This window comes from Falco rusticolus, chromosome 1 (assembly GCF_015220075.1).
Source record: "Falco rusticolus isolate bFalRus1 chromosome 1, bFalRus1.pri, whole genome shotgun sequence".
Taxonomy (NCBI): Eukaryota; Metazoa; Chordata; class Aves; order Falconiformes; family Falconidae; genus Falco; species Falco rusticolus.
The window spans coordinates 77,198,043-77,222,477 of NC_051187.1; the positions used below are offsets into that span (position 1 = coordinate 77,198,043).

General features: G+C 39.5%; 1 protein-coding gene across 9 annotated transcripts in view; it reads right to left on the reverse strand.

The window, feature by feature from the left end:
* Positions 1-6,102: 6,102 nt before the first annotated feature.
* The window catches only part of ABLIM2 (actin binding LIM protein family member 2), a 143,613-nt gene continuing 125,280 nt past the window's right edge, over positions 6,103-24,435 (reverse strand). For 5 of the 9 annotated variants that reach the window (XM_037385557.1, XM_037385523.1, XM_037385492.1 and 2 more), the window contains 5 exons: positions 24,236-24,294; positions 22,136-22,190; positions 20,709-20,773; positions 20,458-20,538; positions 6,103-7,858 (listed from right to left, as the gene is read on the reverse strand). In XM_037385557.1, coding sequence (XP_037241454.1) covers positions 7,745-7,858; positions 20,458-20,538; positions 20,709-20,773; positions 22,136-22,190; positions 24,236-24,294 — 374 coding nt within the window. In that variant the 3' untranslated portion in view covers positions 6,103-7,744. The remainder of the gene's footprint in view (positions 7,859-20,457; positions 20,539-20,708; positions 20,774-22,135; positions 22,191-24,235; positions 24,295-24,435) is intronic. The other 4 variants (XM_037385549.1, XM_037385533.1, XM_037385501.1 and 1 more) reach the window with 2 other exon arrangements.

Below are 24,435 nucleotides of genomic sequence, written 5' to 3' on the forward strand. Positions count from 1 at the left end.
CTGCCTCTTTTCCCCCTCAATGTTCAACAAGGTACGAAACCCACTACCTTCCTTCTTCTTCACCATCAAGATCAGGGAAGAGCCAGCTCTTAAACTTGCCACCTGTCAAAAGAATGCCTGTGTAATTCTGTTGAAAATCTCAACTATTCAGATAAACCCACTGTGTTGTTTCACGATATGATTACTTTGCACATTTTTCCTACAGAAGAACACTTTTTTGTAAGCACTAGAAAAGCTAATTGAAGTTACCCTTTATTTACACCTTATTTACTGTTGAGTCGACTCACTGGTATACAACATCTCTTCTTTTACATGAGTAATTTTCTTGTTCCTTCCAGAAAGCTTGGCCAGGTTTGCCTCTAATGAGACCTTTAAAAATAATAAATACATACTTCTGCTCCAAAAACTCTTTCCAAATTTTCCATTTAAGCCAATGAATTAGAAGGATTTTGAAAGAGAAAGACCTAATTTATGGTTGGGCACTGCTACTTTAATGCTTACCTTCTGCACAGTATATTGAAATCAAGGTCTGATAATGTAAATATCTTTGTAAGGTTTGTTTTGCAAGTATTAGGCCTCTACTTACTAAACTTTTTACAGCAGACATTTCACCAGTTTTCAGTAAGCAAGATAGGGTTCAAGAAAATTTTCATAAATACTTCTAGTTTCAGAGTAACAGCAGTGTTGCCAAACTGATATTAGTATAGAAATACTGATTTTAGTCCTTTCATGAGCATAGAAGGCCCAAAGTATGCTGATTTATATGTGAGACTATTTCAGAGGTACAAAGATAAAGGAGACGTGAAAACACATAATCGGGTATTTATATTTTTATGGAATATTTTCAAAAACATTTATAGGCCCTGGAGAAAGTTGTCTGGCTTGAAATGCAGCACCTCGTAATGGCCTAGAGCAGTGCAGTCCTCCCACTGATGACAACAGGAGAACATTCTTCCGTACAGCCCTTTAACTTTAGACCCTACTTAAAAAAAAAAAAAAAAAAAGGAAAGAAGATAGAAGATACATTTCAGCTTCTATTCTATATTTGTATTCTCTTCTGTCCCATTTAAAATGTAATACAGGATTTCCATATCCTTTGATTAGTATGTTATTTTTATTGCACTATAAGAATATCCAGTTATTACAGTGAAAAAAGGATTAAGGAAAAAAATGCAATTTTAACAATTTGATGCTTATACAGTGACTCATAAAGTCCTGCAGGCACTTCCATCTATGAGAAATTAGCTGGGAAACAAAAAATATCTAGTATAAAATTGGCAAAACCTGGGGAGCCCGAAGTGTCTATACTTCACATCCTTAACTTGGGAGAATTTTGTTTTCAAGTCTGACTAGCATAGTTGTCAAGTGACATGAAGAGTATTAACCTGGTTCCCCAGCTGAATTATCCCAGGCCAGAGAACTGCAAGGAAATTCTGACAGACCATTAACAATGGCAATTGTATTAATTTGCTGTCAGTCATGGTACTTATTTAATTATCAGTCAATAGAAAAAAAAATATAGATAGTAGCGTAAAAAATGAAAATTACTCATGTCAGAGTTCAGAAATGTGTTTGCTCAGGGGGAAAAAAAATCAACTTGCAATAGTGAGACTACCTCAAGCACGGCTCCAGAATAATGTCCATTTGTAGTAAAAAGTTAAAGTGATTCTTACCTTTCTTCTTCCCATGAAAAAAAAAAAAAATGTTATAATGTCCATAGTAAATATAAAGCAAATCCTGTAATGCCTTTCTTCTGTCAGATCACCTCCTGAGCACAAGTTACAGCATGCTGATGGGAGCTTGCAGAAGAATTATCAAGGGCAAAGAAAGGTTTTAATCACAAAAGAAACTGAAAACTTCTCAAAAAAGTCTCCATAAAATTTCCAGTTTTTAGGGGAGAGATGAGTTAGACAATGTAATAAAGCAGTGCATCATAGGAAGTGGAGAAAATGGGTCAACACCAAATCATCCAGAACACAAATGTAACAAGATTTGGAAACAGAAATCAAGGATATCCAGGCTGCTTCTAACAAATAGTAAATATATCATAGCTGAGACAGTAAACTTCTTCCTTATAGCCTTGAAACATTATACATGTAGTTACATGGGACATGTTGCTTTTGTCCGTTTTCGGTTTCCTGCTGTTGACTCTGGTGCTGCTGCACGGGGCACAGAAGAACTATGGCTGCTCCAGACTGCTCCAGTGCTGCGCAGATTTGTTCAACCATTTAAAAAAAACCTAGAACCTACCTACTTACAAATACCTGTGTGCACAGTAGTCAACACGTCAAACACAGTGGTAGGCAGAAAACCTGCTAAATCATGAAAGTAAAAGCACTTGGTAAAACACAAACCTACTTACCTCTCTTAGCTGTTACTCACTGAGCCGGGGGTTGTGAGGAGGGAATAGTAACCAGCTGCAATAACCCAACAAACTTCAGCTTGCTGTGTGTGCTTCATTACCAGAGAAGTAAACAGTTGAGATCTAGTGTCTCAAAGGCATGCATTTTTATCACCTTTGCTAACATGGCTTTTCACAGAACAGAAGTAAGACGGGATACAAAGACTCCAACAGCCTGAGGAGGCACCTCCCGTGAGCCTCAGGATTTCGCCACAGCTCAGAGGTGGCCTCGATATCAAGAAGAAATGCAAGCCTCTGGTTTAATTCTATATGCACAAGAGAATTGTCGTCTGTCATTGTGATATTATTTTTTTTTTATAGATACTCAAGATATCTGAAAAAAGGTAGCTACTCCAGTGCCCTATCAAGTAATCAGATTGGTCAAAGTACAGTCTGGATCTTACGTTGCTTAAAACATGACCCTTGTCCTCACACACAAGTCAAAGGGGCAGGAGAAGACGAGGACGCTGTGACACCCATGCACCATACACACAGCGGCCCCAGGGACCTCACCCAGTTCATCCGCAAACAGCAGGATGGCACCTTCCTGCAGATCTGTGAAACAGCTGATATAATTAACGATCTGGCTTGGTCCTGCTTGGGAAACGTTAGCTGGTTCCACATCAAAATGACAAATGTAAGACAAGGCATCTCTCTTGTTCTGAACTGCGTCTTTTTTGTTCATGTAAAACTAGCCTTGTCTCAGAGGGTTATTAGATTCCAGGTAGCTTCTCAGAACCATGTATTTTCTTGTTTCTGCAATTTCAGTTTTCAGAGTTCTCCCCTGAACCACAAGGAAAAGAAATAGCAAAAGGTCAGACGAAAATGTCCAGCCCTCTCAGACAGCTGTAACGATAACCTGGCATGCCTGGTTTCCTATCTGGAATTGTTGGTCAGCTATTCTTCAGCAACCACAAAAATCCAAGTGTTCCTTTGTCTCAAAGACTATAATGATAAAATAAGTTGGCTCTTTCATTGCTATGCTTGAGACATACCTTGTTTAAAACACATGAGGTGAGAATTAGGTCATACATCAGGGTTGTCATGAACAGCTGAGACACACAACTCAGATCCAAGTACAAAAGTGAAATCTCTGACAGAATTCCCTTGCTTCTTGTATACATGTCAAGATAGTTTCCTTCAAGAGGTATACTGATCTTGAGCTGCACAGCTATATCCATACTTACCAAAATGCTGACAGACAGCATTTCCTTGAAAACAGGACTATGGAATGCTATCTGAATAACCATAAAGAGCATTACCTAATAAACAGCCGACGATCTGTTGAGACTCCGAGTATGTTACTGCCAATGCTGAACCACAGTATTAGATGGAATATTCTGGCAAAGATTTATCTCATTACTCTGAAATGTGTTTTCCTTTTCATAATGGTATTTAAGATTAACATATGGAACTCCAGAAATAAACCAGAATATTGATTATGCATGTTAGTCTGTTCATGTTTAATAAGACACACTTTAAGTTCCCGAAAGAAGACTACGTGACTAAAATTTAAATTTGCAGTTTCCAAACGGGGAAACTGTGATAAATTTTTGGAAAAAGAAATGTATACTCTGGTATGCCATGTTCTGCTTTACAGAGTTTAGGTGATGTACAGAAAACTTAGCAGTGAAGTGAACGACAACACTACTCGCTTTATGGCCCTTTTACACTGGTATATTTGGCTGGTGCCAAATCCAGCATACAATATCATACTGTAAATGAGAATTTAGTTAGGCTATAAAGCATAACTAAATAGGTCAGCACACCATATGACAGTAGATACTTTAAATATAGAGTGATACACCGACATGTATGGTCTGAAAAACAGAACAGCTTATTGAGTTATGCCACCTTTGCACAGAACTGACATCCACAGACCTTTTCAAACTTTCAGGAAAACGAAGTTAGAAGGACACACAAGAGTACTTGTTCATCTAACATCAGCAAAGGTTTTGTGTACGGAAGCCAAATTCCTTTTGGGTTTTGGCTGGTAGTAGGAACCTAAGTTGATAAACTGACTGTCTTCTAAAACATTTTTGCGTGTTTGGCACCAAATACGTGTCTGTTTGGTGAATAGCATAATGAACACAAAGAATTACTGTGTTAAGGGGTTTTGTGAGACCTGTGCAATTCAAAGTACCGTCCCGATAGTTTGAAAGTGATTTGATAACATGGCTTAGGAACGACCAATGGTTGCAAGACTGATATTCCACCAACTGGGTAAAATCTGGCTTATTATTTTCACTTCTAGACTGTAGGCACAGAATTAATTTTATCTGAGATTAGGTAGCTTGCAATGCATACTTCTGCAGTTGGGCTGGCTTTCTTTATAGTCCACGGACATGATGGGTGCAATTCATATAACTAGATTTGAACATTAGGATGTAACTGAAGTGATTTTTCTCTCTTCACTGACCATAAAAGGGAGCACAGAATGACAAACTGACTTGTAAGCCAACATAAGTAGATGATAGGGTACCACTCCTAGGTACAGTTGTGAGTTGTGGTAAGAACTGATGCTCACGAGCTAAAATGTCTACATGGGGGTATGTAAAAAAAGTTGTATCTGATTTAGATCAGGTAGGACAAGGTCCTTCAGGAGACACTTTTAAGGCTTTTGACATTGTAAGACTAACTGGCTCAAAACAACGTAAATGAGTCAAACAGAGCTCAAATGCTCTCACTGTCCTTGCTTGCCATCAGCCATACATCTGCATAATACAGCACAGCAGCATGGAGCTGTTGTTCACAGGTGTTGCTCAGCTTCTTAGCTTTTGTTATTTTGTTAGCTTTGCTTGTTACTTAATAGTTTCAAGGTACAGCACCAGTATCACATAGGTTTGGGGTTTTTAAATTGACTTGTATAGAAACATGCAAATAGTAATGCATGAGGGGTTTATATATCTAATTATAATTTGACTTATTATGGATAGAGCACACCAAGCTTTGTTAGTTACATTTTATGCTGAACTGTTCCATTTCCACACCTGCCAATTGCCATCACAGTTGTCATGGCTTATTGGCACATTTTCCTTACAGCATAGGTTGGTTTCTAAACTGGTACAATAGCTGCTGTGGTTAAGCAATTTTCAAATTATATATGAAGACTGATATTGAACCTGATCTGCACCAGTATAGGGATTTCTTTGATCAACATGCAATTTTTTTACTCACTGATAAAATGCCTGTAATCAACCTGATGTCCCAGGAAGGTGTAGATGAGAAAAGTGGTCTTCACCAACATCAAATTTACTCATCAGCACCCTCCAGCCAGTTGTTCTCCTGGATTTAGATTTTCGTAGCACCAACAGACCGTGCTGATCACGTTCTGCACTGGCCCATCTCAGTGCCTGCCAGCTTTGACATGTAGGCAAAATGTAACACATTATCCTGAGGTTGAAGAGCATTACAGATGAGGTCTCAGGTGGTCAGGAGCTCTCAATTAAGACTGGCTAATGGTTCTGTACACTGGACATCACCAGTGAAGCAGCTTGTGCTTGGTCGGATGTGACAGTTGCTTGATGGATTGTTTAAATCATGACCAACTTCACAGTAACTTGACATTCTGAGGTACACTTAATGCTCTCCTCAGCGAGCAAATCCAGTGCAAGTTACATCTTATTTACAGTAATATCATGGGAAGACCCTATCCGGAGCAGCACTACAATCTAAAAATTATACACACATTAGAAAACTCATTCGGTTATGTCTTTGTTTTAATGAATTTTTTAAACATTTGTATCATCAGACAAAACATTAAGGTCATGAGAAAATACTTGTTTCCAACAGCATGGACTTTGAAAGTTAGTTGGAAGAAGGCATGTTCAATGCTCTGATTTTTCCAATGCTGGGTCAGCTGAAATAGTGTGTTGTAGTGCGTATATTAACCAGTTACTTTAAGGAAATGCAAAGAGACATAGTGAAGTAGGAAGTGAGTAACAAACATTCAAGGCAGTAAAAATGCAGAATACTGACACATGGCTGAAAAATGTACTTTTTGTAATGCTCTTTTAGTATCACACAAAACTAGCAACTCACTTTAAAACATTCTTTGTCAGCAACCATACTTTCGACCATATGAAATTATTAAATTTAATACAGTCTTTCAGCTGGAAGAGAGATCAAGGTCTAACGCTCATATCAAATGCTCAGATTTTGTTAGCTTTGCTTGTTATTTAAGATAGTTTCAAGGTACTGCACCAGTATCACATAGGTTTGTTTTTTTTAAATTGACTTGTACAGAAAACATGCAAATAGTAATGCATGAGGGTTTTATATATTTGATTATAATTGGATGTATTATTGATAGAGCACACCAAGCTTTTTTTGTTACATTTTATGCTGAACTGTTCCATTTCCACACCTACCAATTGCCATCACAGTTGTCATGGCTTACTGTGTAAAGCCAGAAAGTGGAGAAAGTAAGAATGTCTTTACTTAGGACATGTATTAATGAAAATAATTATTTTATAGATAGATATATCTATCTACATATAATTAAGATTACATGGTATTTTTATCAGCACGAAATGTAAAAAAAAAAGTTTTCCAAACACCCCAAACCAGTAGGAAAACATAGTCAACTGGCACAATACACTCTTAAACCAGTTTTGTATAAGGCTTCAGTTTTCCTGATGAATGGGACTAAATTCTTAAGTAGTTCTGTATACATTTTAGTCATTATAACTGTTTTATGTCACAATATATACTTAATAAAATAAAAACTCTTGTGTTGTAATTAAAGATAGCTAGTTACCTTCTAGACAAATATGACCTTTTAGAGAGTAGGCTGTGTCTAAATATAAGAAGTAGAATTAAGGTGCTTCCATATTTTTGCTTTCATTCTTAAAAAGTACCACACATAAACAATTGCAATAATTGCTTGCAGACATGCTTTTCTTTGGCTTTTACCATGTTTTTAATAGCATGTGATCCCCTGTTGGAGAATTTTATATTACTTACTTGATTTTGTAAAAATTGTGTTGTAAAACTTAATGGAACAAAATGTTGGATGTCTTTCCTTTGTCACAGCTACACTTTTTTCTCTTCCTTTCAGAATTTCCATTTGCATCAAGCAATAACTGCAAGCAACAATAATTTTCAAGCTAGATTTTTTGCACGTTGTAAACTGGGTAGGACCAGGAGTTACTGACAAAACCAGCTGGTCATGCAAGATTAGCAAATTCTCTGTATTCCAACGCATTGCCATCTAATCTGTCCTGTTTCCCCTGACACATACTAACACAATGAAGCTGGACAATGGTTCAACAGCAAGTGCATGTGATAGTTCTGGCAAGACTATTTTTGTTTTGATTAAGCACATATTTTATCCGGGAGGGGCTAGAAAAGCAGGGCCTTTTTCTTCAAGTCATTCCGCTTCCAAAGTGCCAGACGATCAAATTCCTCAATGCTCATTTTGAAGACTTCCTGGAACTCTTCAGGGGACAAATGCCTCTTGAAAATGAAAACACAAAAGGTATCATTAAGCTCGTCTGTGCACAGGAATATTTCTGCCCTTCCTAAGTTTTAAAACACATTGCAAAAATAATGCATTAGAATTTCCATTTAAATTCCCAAATTAGTTCTGGAAAAAAACCTGCATCAAATCCAAGTAAGTTCAGACTAGTTGGGAAATGAAAAAAAAAATCTTTTCAATATAGCTCTAACTGCACAGAAGCTATGGACTTTGGGAAAAAGAGTGTTTACACACAGTACTTGATGACAGAGCACACTGAGACAAATGTAAGCTATTCCAGGACTTTAAACAGATGGTGTAATTTCAGATTGGATTTGTTTTGCCTTGATCTTTAATGAGAGCGGTGGACACCACACTGGTCCACTAACACCAGCCTTGTAACAAAGGAGAGAGCACACCTAAATTCTTAAATCCAAAATGTGCTTATCCACAGGGTTGGACTCATATCAGAAGTCCAAGTTGGATAAAGTGTTTTTTTGTTTTGTTTTTTTTTTTTTAAATGCCAAGAACTATGCTTCTGTTTGATGTTTTCATGATTCAGTATTTTTTTAAAAGGAGAGAGAGAGAAAGGGAAGAATAAAAACATAAAGAACTGGAAGGAGGTAAGATAACAATCGCCTAACAATTATTGGTATACACACAGAAAAGGCAGGAAAGAGAAATGTGTGAATTAGAAATGAGTATCATATAAAATTATTCTAGTAACTGTGGACTAACTCTTGCTCAACCATTTCAGTAGTATCAGTTATGGTTCTGTTTCTGATGTGTTAAGCACACACTCTCTGAAGGGGATAGATTCAATGAGAATTATAAATTACAATTTTTAAACATGGACTCTCCTCTTCCACAAAGATTTCCTTGAAACCTGGGACCAGCCCTGCGATCTAACCCTCTCCTCCCCAACCAAGCTTTTGATTGGAAGCTCCCCAGATGCATCTGTCCTTCTGGGCACAGCTGGGCAGCCCCAGCCTGAGTACCTTGGCACCTACTTAAGTACCACTTATATCCAAAAATTAGGTCCCTCAAAGCTGCTGAGTGCAAGAAACACTTGGACATGCCTCACACAGCAGAATCAGGCTCATCACACATTAAACAAGTGCATAATTTCAAAGGAAGGATATTGTCCCTTTTCATCTCACTGCCTCCTGGTGCCAGAATTTCCCGGGAGGTAAGAAACCTGGGTTCAACATCCTCATCACTTGGAAAAGGCTCAAACCCACCATCTAGTCCACATTACCCACTCTAAAGATGCACATCGGCAACCAGACAGGAAGGTAATTTTAAAAGAGATACAGTCCTCACAAATGTGAATTATGCTACCAGAAAATGTCAAGTGCAAGATGCTGAAGGTAGGGGGAAACATAGTGCTCCCCAGGGGAAGGGGAGCCACTGGCTCCTTTAGACTATGCTTTTACCAGTATTTAAAATAGGCCAAGGCTGTCTTGCATTTGAATCAGGTTCCAGCACTGTCTGGATGACAGCTTGCCACTAGGAGCCAAAATCGTGGCAGGAGCATGCTAAGCAGCCCTGGTAATCCCACAGCGGTTTACCCAACCAGGACAGACACAGCCCCATTGGCCCTACCTTACAAAGCTATTTTTTTGACAAATTTGAAAGCAAAAGTTTACTTTCCCTTTATTAACAATCAGTTGATCTTTGTAATGTAAATTACTCAAGGAAAACTGATGAAAGTGTTTGTAAGAAATCACTACATTTAAATACCTTGAATGGTCATCATGGGCCCTTGTGGTTTCTTAAAAAAAGACAGCTTTAGGTTTTTTCCCTTGAGATTCCACATATTGAGAACAACAGTGACTAAGAGCTTGGAACTGAGCCTTCATTTTTCATTTGACCACTGATAGCAACCCACCATAAGCACTATGCATAGCACGGAACAAACACGCCATGCATATTTGGCAAAGGAGATCTTGTTTTGCATGGGAACAAGCAACATCTGACCACGTATTTTAGAAACAACCTCTCACCGACAGAATTTAATTCTCCTGGGTTTGGAAAGAAAAAGTAACTTCTCTCTGTATTGATTTTGAAAAATATTTTCCTGGTAATCTAGTGGATAAATGTGAGCAAGCTTAACTTCAGTCATTTCTCACAGCAAGGAACATGTCTGTAAACTGTGGGATTAAAAAAGAAGTCTGGATGAGCAAAGCGTATCATATTTTGGTTTATCTTACTTTCTAGACTGTGGGTAAGACTTCAGATGTCACCTTGCTCAGGAGAAGGCAGTGACAAACTGTAGTTCATACTCAAAGAGAAAATCAGAAAGCCTATAGCCCGCAAGTAAATCCACTTTGCCAATCACCCAAAGCCACAGGAAATGTGAAACTTTAAAAGGAATGTTTTCACATTATTTTTTTCCTTGAGGTAAATTACCCCATGTCTTCCTAGAAACTGTTGTGGTCTCATCAGATCTGTTTCAATACTGAAGATCAACAGGGGGGGAGTCAGGAAGCCCCACATCATCCATCGGGCCTCTTCTCCGGGGTGCCAACACTTGCTGCACCTTTGCCCCACAGTGAAGCTTGTCACCAACCTCCGTTGTGACACCAAGCTCTGCAATTCCCCCTTTCCTTGCCAAGGCCGTACATTGTCATTTATCATTTTGCTTTGCCCTCAAGGCTTAGTGAGCATTCAATCTGCATGCATCTATCCAAGCCAGTATGAATCAGATGTGCAGCCTGCTCCTCTGCTAGTATCCAGATATCACCTTCATTCCTTGCATGCACTTGTTTTCTAATTATACTTAAGTTCTGGTTTACATAAGCACAATTATTATTTTTTTTCCTCACAGAAGCTCTCGGTTGGTGCCACCTGGTCCAAAAGCAGTTGAGAATTTCCAGCCTAGGGATGCAGTAGCAGAGACTGAGATGGGGAAAGCACCAGCTCACTTATTTCCACCGCCCATTCCACTAGACAGTTTCTTTGCTTTTAATTTTCCTCCGCATACTGTCCGTCATCTCAAGGACTAACAACCATACCACAATATTAGCAAAGTTTCTTACTCCCTCAATGAATTACCCACATGCAAAATTAATTCTAGTAGAAGGGAACACCTCCCCTCTGGTCTGAACCCTCTCTGAGGACACCAGCCTGTGCCCAGTGTAGCGTCACTCCCACCATTCTCCCTGCACCACAGAAGCTTTCACTATCCCCTTCTTAAGCATCATGGGCTCTAGCTTCGGGACTGACCCTAGAAGCAGCAATGATTACAGTTCTGTCTGCAGATTTTGGAATAAGCCTTGATCCCAGGAAGATGTCATCAAACTGGCAGGGCTTCAGATGAAAGTAACAAAAGTAATCAGGGGTTGCAGAGTTTGATTTATGAGGAAAGACTAAAAGGCCTAAGTATGTACAAGTGTAGCCAGATGATGACTAAGGGAAAATATGGTAAATGTCTACAAGTATTTGAAGGGTCTAAACACCATGGGAATAGGCCAGTGTGAGAAGTTTATGTTCATACTTTTCTTTGTATGTGTGTTGTTAAATTTTGCCTGCACTATTGCTGGGACTTCACTAAACCTTATAGCTTTAAGACCTAGAGCTCTTCCCAAATAAAGGCAGAGAAAACACACAAGAATCTTAGATTGATTTATCTTTCTTCTCAGCTATTGGAATATTAATTTGTTTTAACTGAAGCGTTATTTTGTCTCATTAATCAAACAAAAGAAGGGAAATTGAAAATGATGCATAGGGAATAGAGAGGATATTCATCTTGAGGTGTGAGAGAAGATGTGTGTGTAAAGCTATGCCTTACAAGGCCATGAACGTGGTTACTTTTTTTTTTTTTTTTTTTTTTTTAGGATTGGATCAACTTAAAACATCCAGCTATGTTAACAGTGCATCATTGGGCCATTAAATGAATGGCCAGAGTTATTAGTAAAAGTAATATTCATTCCTTTTTTTTTTTTACTAGTGTTGGCCTTGTTTACATAGGAAGTCTGGGTGTTTTACAGTGTGCTAGTAACCAATTCTTAATTCCCTTTGTGACAATTTGGTCATATTCAGGCAGCTTAATTCAACCTGCTTCTCTGCTCTGCATCAACTGCAAAGCTGGGCACATTGCTGATGCTGAGTGCAGAGGACCAGCTTAAGGTCCCCTTCTGCCCACGCTCTGAACTGACTGCATTTAAGTGAGCTCAGTTCAGAAGCTACATAGTGATGTCAACATCATGCTACCTGAAAACCTTGCTAAAAATAAGGTAAAGAGTTTAGATGGTTCTTAATCTTCTTAAAAAGTCTGCCATACTGGAGCTTGCAGCATCAGAACATCAGCATTTTGGATATATTCAAGTATGCAATTGCCACGCTAGGAAGGACATTGTATTATTTTGATAAAATTGTATTAATCTGAGGCTTGTAAAGTCAATAGTGCTCAATCTTTTGTTCTGAATAGCGTTTTGTGTCAGCTTGCATGGGAAATTAGAAAAAGAAAGTGAGGCTCAAGTTTAGTAAAGTGCTGAGGATCCACCAGATGCATCCACGAGTCACAGCAGTGGATTTGTATGAAGAGGAGAGTCATGTCTGCAGAACCACAATCTCTCACCTGCACTAACAGCATTTTGGATTAGAGATACAGGATCACAACCTTGGGATCACACTCTGGGAAGCCTGAAGGTGGCCTGCAGCTTGGAAGCTGAATGCTGCTGCTCTAATTCCTCACCCGCATGTTACCTATAGGGCACAGCACTGTGCGAGAAGGGTACCACACCTTGCTGCCATTATGTAGCTAGCTCTCCTAAAACATGCAAATGCACAACCGAAGGATTAAACCACAAATGTTTCTTATGAAGATACACAGAACTAAGCAAGGGCTGAGCTAAACCCCTCTACTGCAATGCAACCGCTATAATGGAAAATTCTCATGCTCTGCAAAACACCGTCATTAAAATGCACGGTACAGATACATGCTCATTTTTGAGTCTCTGAGAACAAAAGTAATTAATCGCACATTCAGATACTTGGTCCACAGTGTTATCTCAGAAAGAAGTGATGTTTTTTGCTGTAAATTAATGAGGCTCGTCTCTTTTTTTTTTGTGGCCTGCTAAAAAGTCACTAATCATTTGAAATAGAGTTACAATGTTTATTTAATTCAATGAGATTTCTTTTCCTGGAGAATAATAGTGCTTTTACTGAAATTCAGACGTTCAAAACTAATACCTAGGAACATGGCATTAGTGTGAATAAGTCGCAGGAAGGGAAAATTGCAATTAACCGACAGCCGTACTACAGTAAGCTGTGCCCAGGTCATGCTGCACAAGCACGGTTACTCTGTGTCAGTAATTGGATGGGAGTCCTCACATAAAAACCCACTGATGCAGGAAATTCAGAGGACACCATACTTTTTCATGAGTCGATATTGAACCCATGAAGCAACACAGTAGATGGCAGGAGGTGATGAGTTGGAAGACTAGAAAAATCGAAGTCCTAACGCCTAGAGGTCATTTAAAACTTCAGGTTTATTTCTCTTTTGCTTTTTGTTACATTATGTTCATATGAAATGATGGCTGAGCATTACATCACCTTTGCTTGAATCCATAGTGAATCCTTCAGCTAGTCTTTCTCTGAAGCACTACTGTGCACTCTGTTTTAGAGTGCATTTCAAATAGTCATCCACTCAAATTCATTTTTGTTCGGAGTCCTTGTAACACTTACAACGTCTGACCCACAAAATCCAGAAGTAAAAGCTATAGGATCTTTTCCAGAATCTTCAAAATGCAAAATATTCAAAGTAAACTGGGATCTACTGGGAAGCGTTTATTCACAGGTAGGCAAGCATTGATATAAATAATGGAATCTCAGATCTTTAGGGTAGCACAGAGGCTTTACTGGTGGGACACAGTCTCTTCCTGTATTAAGGCTTAGGATATTAAACCTACCTCAACATTTGGAACAGTAACAGCGTCCTCCCCCCCCAGTTTTATTTCTTTCCACTCCCCCTCCATTCCCTTTTCCTGTGCCTCCCAAAGTTAGCCCAAATATTACTTCTGGATGCCCAATCATAATTTTCTGGAAAATTTTCTCTTTTATCTATTGAAATTCAAATCCTCATTTTGCTTTCACAAGGTTTGCACTCTTCACCCTTCTTTCTGGTGCACTGCTGGGGCTCAGCAGGCATTTCAGAGGTTTCTTCTAAGCCTACTGCATGGCTCATTACCAAGCTGTAATTAGCCATGTGCCACATTCCCAAGGGAGTATTGAATGTTACGCTCATCTACGGAATAATTAAGCTTCATGCTCAATAAATATTTCAAATTATTTAGTAATTATGTGATAGGGGAGGGAAAGTTAAGAAATAGCATGAGTTGCCACCTAATGAACTTCAAAAGATAGCTAGAGCAGCTCAGTTGATTAGGGGATGAGGCAGCAGGCACTACGAATGCAGTGACACTAGATGAAAACACTTAGAAGAGGGAACCGCTGAAGCACTTGTGCAACTGAGCCTTGGCAGGAGGTGTGCTGCTTCCACATAGCCATGTGGGACCCAAAAACGCTCCCAGGAAAAGTAGTGTAATAGAAGCAGCAAGGAAAGGAGTCTGAAACCCTTCCCCATGCTGGCGTCACCCCAAGTGTCTATACAAGGCTGCTGGATCTGTGGATATACCTCGTTTAGTATTTCAGGGTACCGTGAAACTTCACAGAGAAGCTGCATTCTGGTCAGCACTACTACTGTGGGGTACCTGCAATCCCACTTCTTGTGGAACACCACAAGGCGCACACAAAATATTCTGCAGTAGCACTGTACGTTCTGAATTTTCTACCAGCTGAGTCATCCATAAATATGCAAGAAGCCAAACAGATAAAAGTATTTCTTTTAGGGATAGCAATATAATACCTACACAGTGGTACACATGGAACATCTCTGAGGATAACCTGGGCCATCTTTCTCTCATCCAAACAAATCAGCTTTTTCATACTGACATTGACATAAGTATTTGCCTTCAGCAGACTGATGATAAAAACCACTATGTAATTAAGAAAATAATTAATAAATAAAACTAAAACTACAAATCCATAATGAATATGAAAATATATAGAAGATTTTGAGTTTCACAAATTGCATTCGATTTAGGTACAAACTATTCTTAGAGCAGATTTTCCAGTTTCCCTTAGTTTGGGCTTTAGTGCACCTGTAATATGAATGCTCCACATTGAATCTCTGTTCACTCCCACAGTGTTTCCACTCAGATAGGATTTAGCCTTCATACATATCACATAATTTGTAATGCATATTTCATTTTACAACAGCTCCTTTCGTAATGGATTTGAAAACTTAACATAGACATCCAGCACTGATCAAAACACAAGCATATGCCTAAAATAAGAAACACCATACAAACGTTTTTCAAGATAAACAGTGCAAAGCTCCACTGAAGTCAGTGACCTGCACTTTGTCACTCCAGGTTATGAGCTTCATCGTGAAGTGACCCCGTAACCTCAAATCCAGCCCCAAACTACAAAATGCACTTCTCTGTTGTTAAAACACACAGCATTCCAGTTTTGCTCTGATTTTCTCCATCTGAGCTCCAGAGGAGGTGGGACACACAACATTGCTTGTATGAATGACACTGAGGAGCTGGGGCTGTTACAAATTCAGCCTCAGTTACTGGAAACCAGTCCCAAAATGGTTGCAGCCCAAATGGTTAGAACCCAGGGTGGCTGTTGAATAAAACCAAGTGGAAAAAATGTCATCCCTAAAATGAGTCCAGACAAGCAGTTTCAGGAGGAAAAGCATGTTTGAATTAAGTGAGTACTCTGTTCAAACAAGACCGCACCCATGATTAAATCTCTTATTTCTGTTTACAAGAGAACAAGGTGGCAGATGAAGGTTTGCTACTTGACATTCCAGAACACTTTTTTCCTTAGCAGTTGTTTCAGCGTATACTTGTTAAACAAAGAATGAACAGGCTTTTTTTTTGTTTGAACAAAAGTGGTATAATTTCCCTTCTACTGCATTTGATAGGCATAAATGAATAACGCTTTTAACTCTCTGACATCCAAAAGAAAAGGCTAAAGAAACTAAGATACATTAAGATAAAAAAAAAATCAAATGAAAACACTAGAAGATGGTTTCCAAATGGAAGACTCTGACTATGTTGGCTTTCAAAGCTACCAGCCTGTGACCACAAAAGAAATCTTATACTCTGTGACAAAAGCAACTTCAAGAGGAAAAAAACCCCCAGTAAATCTATGCAGCTGCACATGAACCATCAATCTGGATGAGCAAGCACTGAACCACACTGCTGTGACTGTACAAAAGGCAAACAATACCCAATGTAAGCTAAAAGTACCAAGTGCGTGCTTTTAGGAGACAAAAGCCTAAACCATAAAAGGTATTCAAGTACTTAAAAGGGGTATCAAGAATTTCAAAAGTGTTCATAAGCCCAGCTTCCTCTGGAAAAAAACCCACAACAGGCCATGTGGAACATCATTGGGAAACCAGCAGGTGAGTAATGTCCTAATGTGTACCACCCAAAGGTGATGTCTTTGTGCCTGGAAACTCAGGACTTAAGTTGTCCAAATTTGGGAAATTTGTTCCAGGACACTTATATTTAAGCCTCTGCATAACAATAAAACGATCCTTTTCATAAAACGTTCCAAAGTAGACTAAAATACATATTTTTTCAAAGGCTACTGCAGCAAGAGCACCAAATAAGCCTATTTTGTAATTATGTTAAGGCTATGTCTTCACAGAATATACCAACCTAAGCAAATTAGGGATTCACAGAGGTCTTCAAAACAGGGCCAACTTTAAAATTAGACCATGTTCCTCAAGGCCTTGTTCAGCTGCTTTTTGCATGCATCCAGAGATGGAGTCTCCATCGCCTCCTGGGCAGCCTGTTCCAGTGCACTGTTCTCCCAGGGAGGAATTTTTCCCTTGTATCTAATTGTATTTCCCTTCCTGCAACTTGTGACTGTTGCCTCTTGGCCTTCCAGTGTTTGCTTCTGAGAAGGGTGTATTTTCTTCCAGAACCTCTCTACTGCAAAGGTGAGTTGCTGCCTCACATTCAGCTTGTTTTCCATCAGGACCATCAGATACTTTTCCGCAGAGCTGTTCCCCCCTCCTTGCACTGATGACTGGTGTTACTCTGTCACAGGTGCAGGAAACTGGATTTACCTTCACTGAACTTCATGAAGTCCCTGTTGACACATTCCTGTAGCCTGGCCCAGTCCCTCTGACTGGAGGCTCTGCCCACCTGAGCATCAGCTGCTGTTCCCCAAGTCTGTGTATCTGCAGATGCAGCCAGGGTGCAGTTCCTCTTCACCCAGACCATGTAATCCAACCCTGTGCTACTGCTCTGTTGTCCTGCAACATTATCTGCATTAACTTGTTCTTCACCATTCCCTGTTAGAATAGCTCACGGGAATGCTGCTCCATTCATCTAATGTTAGATAAGAGCACTGTGGTAGAGAGAAACTTCTAAAAAACCATCCTGGGTTAAATCCTTATTCAGTGTAAATTCCTTGCATTTCTAATCAGCTTATACTAAATGAAGATCCAGGCTATCCATTCAAAAGCCTGTGTGCCAGTAATGTATTTAAACATCAGCAGACCATTTATTATAACGAATTCTCAATGCTCTATGTATTAGTTCACTGTTGGCATAAGTATCTCCTGGAGGAGCACCAGGAATTGGGCGCTTCTGCCTCACTGCTGAGTTAGAACAAGCAAACAAAAACATGCTGAGTGTTTCTATGCTTTTGAAAGAAAGAATTCCTATTATTTGAATGCGTTTATTACCAGTTGAGCCTTCCTAATCTCTAGATACCTCTTGGGCTTAGAAAAATATGCATTCCTACAGGAAAATATTTTTTAGAACCCTTAAAATAAATTTCTTACAGAACAGTGTAATCTAAAAAATACTCACAATGGGAGCAAAGCTAGGAAAACACTACCACCCATTAAAACCCCACCCTCCTGCGGTCCTTGACCATCAGCTGAGGTCTTCACTGCAGCCTCCCTTAATCTGACCCAAGGAGCTAATACTGTTTTACTTGAGTTCACTTTTCATGACAGGAACACTCAGTATCAGAGACACCCCTTGGAAGAGGGAATCAGAGACAAACAACAGTGCCCGTTCCATGACTTCTGTGCCAGATCATTCAGAGTTCACAAACAGGAGCCCGCTTCAAGTCAGCTTGCGAGAATGCTGCTAAATAAATCTAGCTTACGCAGATTTAGTCACCTTATTGCTCCTAAGTAGAGAAGGAAATCAAACATCATGTACGAGATGTTCTAGTCATACTGGACACAGTAAGACCGCTTTCAGGTTTGACAGTTGATACAAAACACAACAGTTCTAGGTCTCCTCTCACGGACACCACCTGTACCCTGTCCACAGCCATCACACCCAGGAGCTTGTTCTGATTTGCAGCAGCGAGAGCAATGCAAGGCTTCAGCTCACAAAACTGATCAGAATAAAACTCTAATATTATAAGATTTTTGTTTTATTTAAGTATTTTCCTAGGTAAATCACACTACAGTTTGGATGGGCTTAGCAGTGCTATCACCTTTAGCAGTTCTGTAGGCACAAGCCAGCCCTTCCACAAGTGACACTGGCTATGCAGGATGAAAACAGATCAACTGGCAACCAGTTCTGCTTGGAGTGAGCACCTGCCTCCTAGAGATCTGTGAGCATCGAATCTTACCTTCCAGAATTGTGAAATGGAGCTCAGGTGAAGGTGAAATCCAACCTTGGCACCTGCTTCCAGCGTGAAGATACCAAGATACTCTAAGTGGGTCCCCTACTAACAGACGGCGGGGGTATGTGCCTAATCCTGATCCGTTCCTGTGCAAACCCGTACACCCACCTCGCCCTGTGTCTGGCTCAAGACTGAAAGCTGCTGAATACACAAGCCAGCAACTAAGTTGCAATCTTCTTCTTCTGCCACAAGAGGAAATAACGATAAACTTCTTCTCTATATAAAGCTTAGAGAAACTTATTTCCAGCAATTCCGTAATGCAGAAAGAAGGGACAGGGAGGAAGGAAAGCAGCTGGCAGGGAAGGCAACAGCTTGTGCCTGTCACTCAGCTCTCTGCATATGGTTTGAATGTGTAGATGAGCTGCTGCCTCTGTTCTTCCAGTAGTCAAAATCCTATTAAAATGCTGCTAATTTAACTGTTTAAAAAACTACCAATCCCTAATAAACGTAAGATGGTTTCCAAAGGAGTCCTTCCTGCCAACACACGTGTTTAACATAGTGCAGCAATCAGCAGGACCAGCCCGGTCCCCTTATTGCTTCTCTGGTGCAGGTCTGAAGCAGATCTTATTGACTGTTCTTTCTGCAAACCTCTGCGAGATGTTTGAAGTCGTCAGGCTCCTTGAGCTATGATGCACTGGGCTGCACCTGCCGCAAGGCAGACGGAGCAACTCCAACATTATACAAACAGCAAACCCAGCCGAGGACAGTATATGAGTTACGGATAATGGCAGCCAGGACAGGCACGATCCACCCGAAGCAAACTACGTGTTGTCTTAAAAAAAGTAACATGGAGCTGCATTTGCTATTCAGACCAGTCTGATGTATTTAAATAAAGACTCTGTTCTTTAATATACACACACACATATATGTGTATATATAAAAGAATCCTTTATAGGATGTGTCCAGATGAGTATCCCTCCAACTCCCTGCTCCTTTTTCTGGACTCATTATGCTTTTTATTATTGCTATCATGCCTTGCTATACCCCAGGCTTAAAACAGCACGTTTGAGGCTTTTTCCTTACAATCAAATCAATACCATTTGCTGGGTAATCAAGCAACAAGCACATTGAACTATTTAAGAATGTAATACCATTTCCAAAATATACTATGTATATAAAAACTTGGTAAATGATATTTTTTTAATTGATCTTTAATGAAGACCTTTCTGCCTCTTCACAGTTTTTCTTCTTTTTTTGCTTTAAGATTTAAGTTTTTTCTTTTCTTGTCACATTATCAAGATAAAAACCCAATATATTTATTTAAATATAAATCTTCCCGAAAGTGCAATATTGTTATCACATATTTTTTACTGAGCTATCTTTGGCCTTTGGAAACTAAGGTTTCCTTTACAAGAAATTATATCTGCATTTCTCCAGCATACACTGCTACTTTTTGAGAGAGATGGATGCTACAGCAAATCTGTGGCACAGTGATCATGGATCACAGAGCCCAAGGCAAGGCTGAATAAGACAATGGACCAGACATAGGTCTACATATTTGCAGGATAAAAGGAGGTATTTTATAATACTCAGGTTATTCTAGGAGGATGTTTTTTACAGGAGTTAAAAACACAAGCTTCCACCTGTTCCATTCCAACTTTCAATATCCTGTATCATCATCCAAAACTAACATGTTTCATCGGTATCTTTGTAAAACACCATTTGCTCAGATATTTACCAGGTTTTTGGCTACTCTTTTTTAGTTAAATTGCCCACGTACTAGTGTTTTGCAATAAAACATAATATATAATGTTATTCCTCTCTTCTTTCATTGCTATTACTTGGTCACAGGAATACCTACAATGGTAAACAAACAGAACAAAGACTTGCAAAGCCATCAAGCAAACATCATTCCTACCTCCAGCCTGGTCCTGTCCACATCCTTAGGCAGTTTCACACGAACTCGGTTTGTTACAATAAGTGTTTCATAAGGATAAATCTGTTAAAAAGACAAGAGCATATGAACTCCAGCCAAATCTGATTCTTATGTGCGGATGTGACAGTGTGGAGAACTTACTAATTTAAACGGTACATACTTGCATCTTGATTTGACAAATATTTCACTGGGACAAAAATTAACAAAATAAAAAAAAAAGGAACATATGTAACCTTGCTAGGAAGTGCTGAATCTGATTGTTCTTCCAGTGTTGGAAAAGCCCTTCTTACCTTGTATTCTGCAAGAGAATAAGAACAGGTTCACAGTTTAGAATTTATAGGCTTCTTTTGGAGACACTGCAACGAACATTTAGGTACGTCAGCGATTTGTTGCGCTACTACATTTCTGTCTTCTCAATAGCTGTTGGACAACTGCACGTATAGTATGCATTTGACCCCCATGCTCTGAATGCCTATAACGCTGTCTATCACTGAAGCAGTAGTCCTTGAAATTAAACGCTTATTACAGAAAGTCCATCTCTTGATGCTATTGGGTTACACAGTGAGTATTCTGGCAAAATTGGGAATTTCTCTTTACAGGATGCTTTTGTGCAGAGTTAAGTCAGTCTGTCATCCAAAAGTCCTGCCCTTATTGTTCTTTACTGGAAACAGTTAAAATATATGGATTATTACAGGCATGTCAGCTTGGGAACATACATGAAAACCATTATGTTAATACAATATTTCAAGATGCCAACATCCTGCACTTGGGCTCACCGCAGAAGGAATAACAACAGTGAAGAGAAGATGATTTAGGGGTGTGGGGACAATGACTCCTGGATCTAAACTAGCACAGGAGTATTCTAGTTAGGTCACTACATGACTATATATGCTATGACTACCACAACGTCACCTGTCCACAACCATGATTAAATGCAATCAGGAGAGCCAATACATTTTCATAGACCTTTTTATGGTCTGAAATGAAATCAGAGATAAGCCTACTTTTCAAAATCTGTACTTTGTTCAAACATAGAGAAAAATGTTTGCATCAATACAGAAGCATGAAGTGAAGCATCAGAGTAAGATTTTCAAAATGAGCTCAAGCGTCTTGGAAACAAAATCCTACTCTTCCCCATGAGTAGATGCATATTCCTAAATTGCTCTGCTCTTTTGAAAATTTCAACACAAGTTCCATATTAAGTTCACAGTCCATTTAAACTGTAACAAAAACAAATAATGCAAATGAATTCTGCTTTTTGAATTCTGTATATTTTAACCACACTGTAGCACAAACAAGAAGCACAATGGACATCTTTTAAAAAATGAGATATGCCTTGAAGCAGTGATTATCTTAAATTTCTTCCTGCCTTTGCTGTAAGACCACCATCCCAGAGACTGTTGCCACACATTGAGGATACTGGGATTGACTCAGCCTAGTTGTACCACTTTATGATACAGGACTTCAGTCAGGCTTTATGTTCAGTTAGATGAAAAGAAGATTCTCTGTGATGAACATGATACTGAGGTGGATCTCTGTCTAGTCATTACTACATGAACTATGGGGAGATCTCAGAATAGAAACCTTTCTGGCAATGTATTAATGAGCATCCTCAAAGGAAGAAAACATGAAGTGAAGTGAAAATGAAATTGCAACGTACCTTTCATCCCCCAGCTTGCCTCCTGGTCCATTTCATATTGGCCCATATTTTCAGGCTGAAAGAGAAAGACAGAAGCAATGTAGCAGCAAAATACACTACTAAACCACTCTGCATGTTGACAAGAGAAAAAAGAAAACCAGTTGGTACCAGACAATCAAAACACAGATCCTGGCAAGACAGAATGAGAATACAGAGTTTCATTTGAACTCAACCTAATTGCTCAAGTAAGCAAGGTAGGACTGAAATTGTCACATGCCTTTCCATGCCAAGCAGACATCTTACTGCCACTGTCACAAATCACTTATGCAGCACTAAAACATCTCTCACTCTGCTTTCTGCTTCACACTGCTGATGCCATTAAGACCAGGAAGAACTGTGCATGTGTGCCATAGCTTTGTCTGACTTGTTGTTATTCTTCCTTTGCCGGCAAATGGTATGATGAAAAAACATTACAGGAGAACAGAAAAGCACTATTATATGGGGTTTTTTCCCCTGAGTCTCATTTTTGCCTGTTAAGGTACGAACGGTGTGCACAGCTATGCTCACAATAACCTGCAAGGTTCCTTGTCGTTTGGTTTCAGTTTATTTTGTTATGCAGCACTGGGATGGCTGATTAAAAATAACAAACCGCAGAAGCTGGTATGAACCAGCGGTCCAAACAGAGGACATCCACTGCGAGAGGAATTTTGGCCTCAAGGATTTGACCACGTGCAAGCAACCTTTCCAACCTCCCTACCGTTTTCAGCTAAGGTTGGAGCCTTTAGGTGGGACAGCTGCTGCCACCCGCCGCTTCCACGCTGCACTGCACGGCTCCAGCCGGCGCGCGCGGCCAGCGCACGGCTGATGCGGCTGGTGTCCGCCTGCCTCTGTCAAGCCTCCCGATGGCTTTGGTACCTCACCAGTACAGTGGCTGGGCGCCAGTCAGTCCCTCGCTTCAAAGTTACTGGTAACAGTTATTGTGAAAAGTCAGAAAAAGACCCCGTTGACTCACAGGTGGGGACAGGTTTCTCCAGACCCTTTTAGTTCCCGAAGTCACATTTGATCAAGTTGCAGTGCCACTGGTTCCTTCACAGAGGAATTCAGGCAGTCAGGTATTGAAGCAATGCAGGCACAATTAGCCCTGCAAGATTAACTCAAAGGGATGGACATTTCAGTAGCTACTGAAAAAATAATTTAGCTACTCTTTTGACAGTTGCTTTCTTGTTGTCCTCCCAATGACCTGCAGTTTGACATGTATCACTGTAAAGTAAAATCCCACTCGTGCTTTTGTAGCTTTCACATCTTCCTTTGGAGAAAGGAGGGAATCTGAATGAGGTCCTGTCCATGTAGTTTAGACACAAATCAGTCTTATAAATTTAAGTGCACGTGTGCATGTATGTATGGCCAGCTTATTGCTATTAAGCATAATGGATTTGTACCTAAAAACGGTAAGCCATGAACTGAGAACCCGTAATGCTAGATGCCAGAGAGTAAGAGAGACCATAGGGTCAAAGATGCCTTTTCCCTAGACTTACAAAAATAATAAAAAAAGATTAGAAAAAGAACAACTAGTCTGATCTGATCATAATTGTTACGTATTTTGCTTTCTAGATTGCTGTCTGCCATTCTCTCTATATTGCTCCCTCCCTGCCTTAAAAGTACGATGACTGTGCGTGTATATACATACACATATACACACATGCATACTAGAAAAAAACCAGACAGATGGTTCAAGAAATGGAATGGATGTGGGCTGCTCCACCTTTGCTCTAAGATCATTACTTGCGTAATTATAGGCCTAACTCACTCTATCATTAATTCAAGCTATACTGTGATCTATTAATATAGATTAATAGCCTGTGCATTTTCGACCTTCGTTTGTTTTGGGAGGAGAATCAAGATTTCTAATGCTCATGATGTACACAATTAAAAGGAGAAGCCTCAGTCTGTCTTACTCTTGCAGACAGACAAACTGTAACCCACATAGGGTATGAATCTGTCAGACAAGGCTGGCAGCCAAAACACCTTTGAAGTGTCTACTGTGTAGATTTTCAACTACTTACTAAGCTGCCTGTTTATGATACACTATTGCTTGGAGAATGCATTTAAATGTATACCTACCTGATGTAAGCCATTCTTTCCATAGCCAGGCAGAGAAGCAGATTTAGAATATGGAAATCCTGTAAAAGACACAACATACAACTGTATGTTTTGTAAACCCTTTACAGCCTGCTGAAACACAGAATTCAAGAAAACATCCAGAAACAGAAATTACAAGATCAATATGTACATTCTATTAATGGGATGACATATAACTGAGC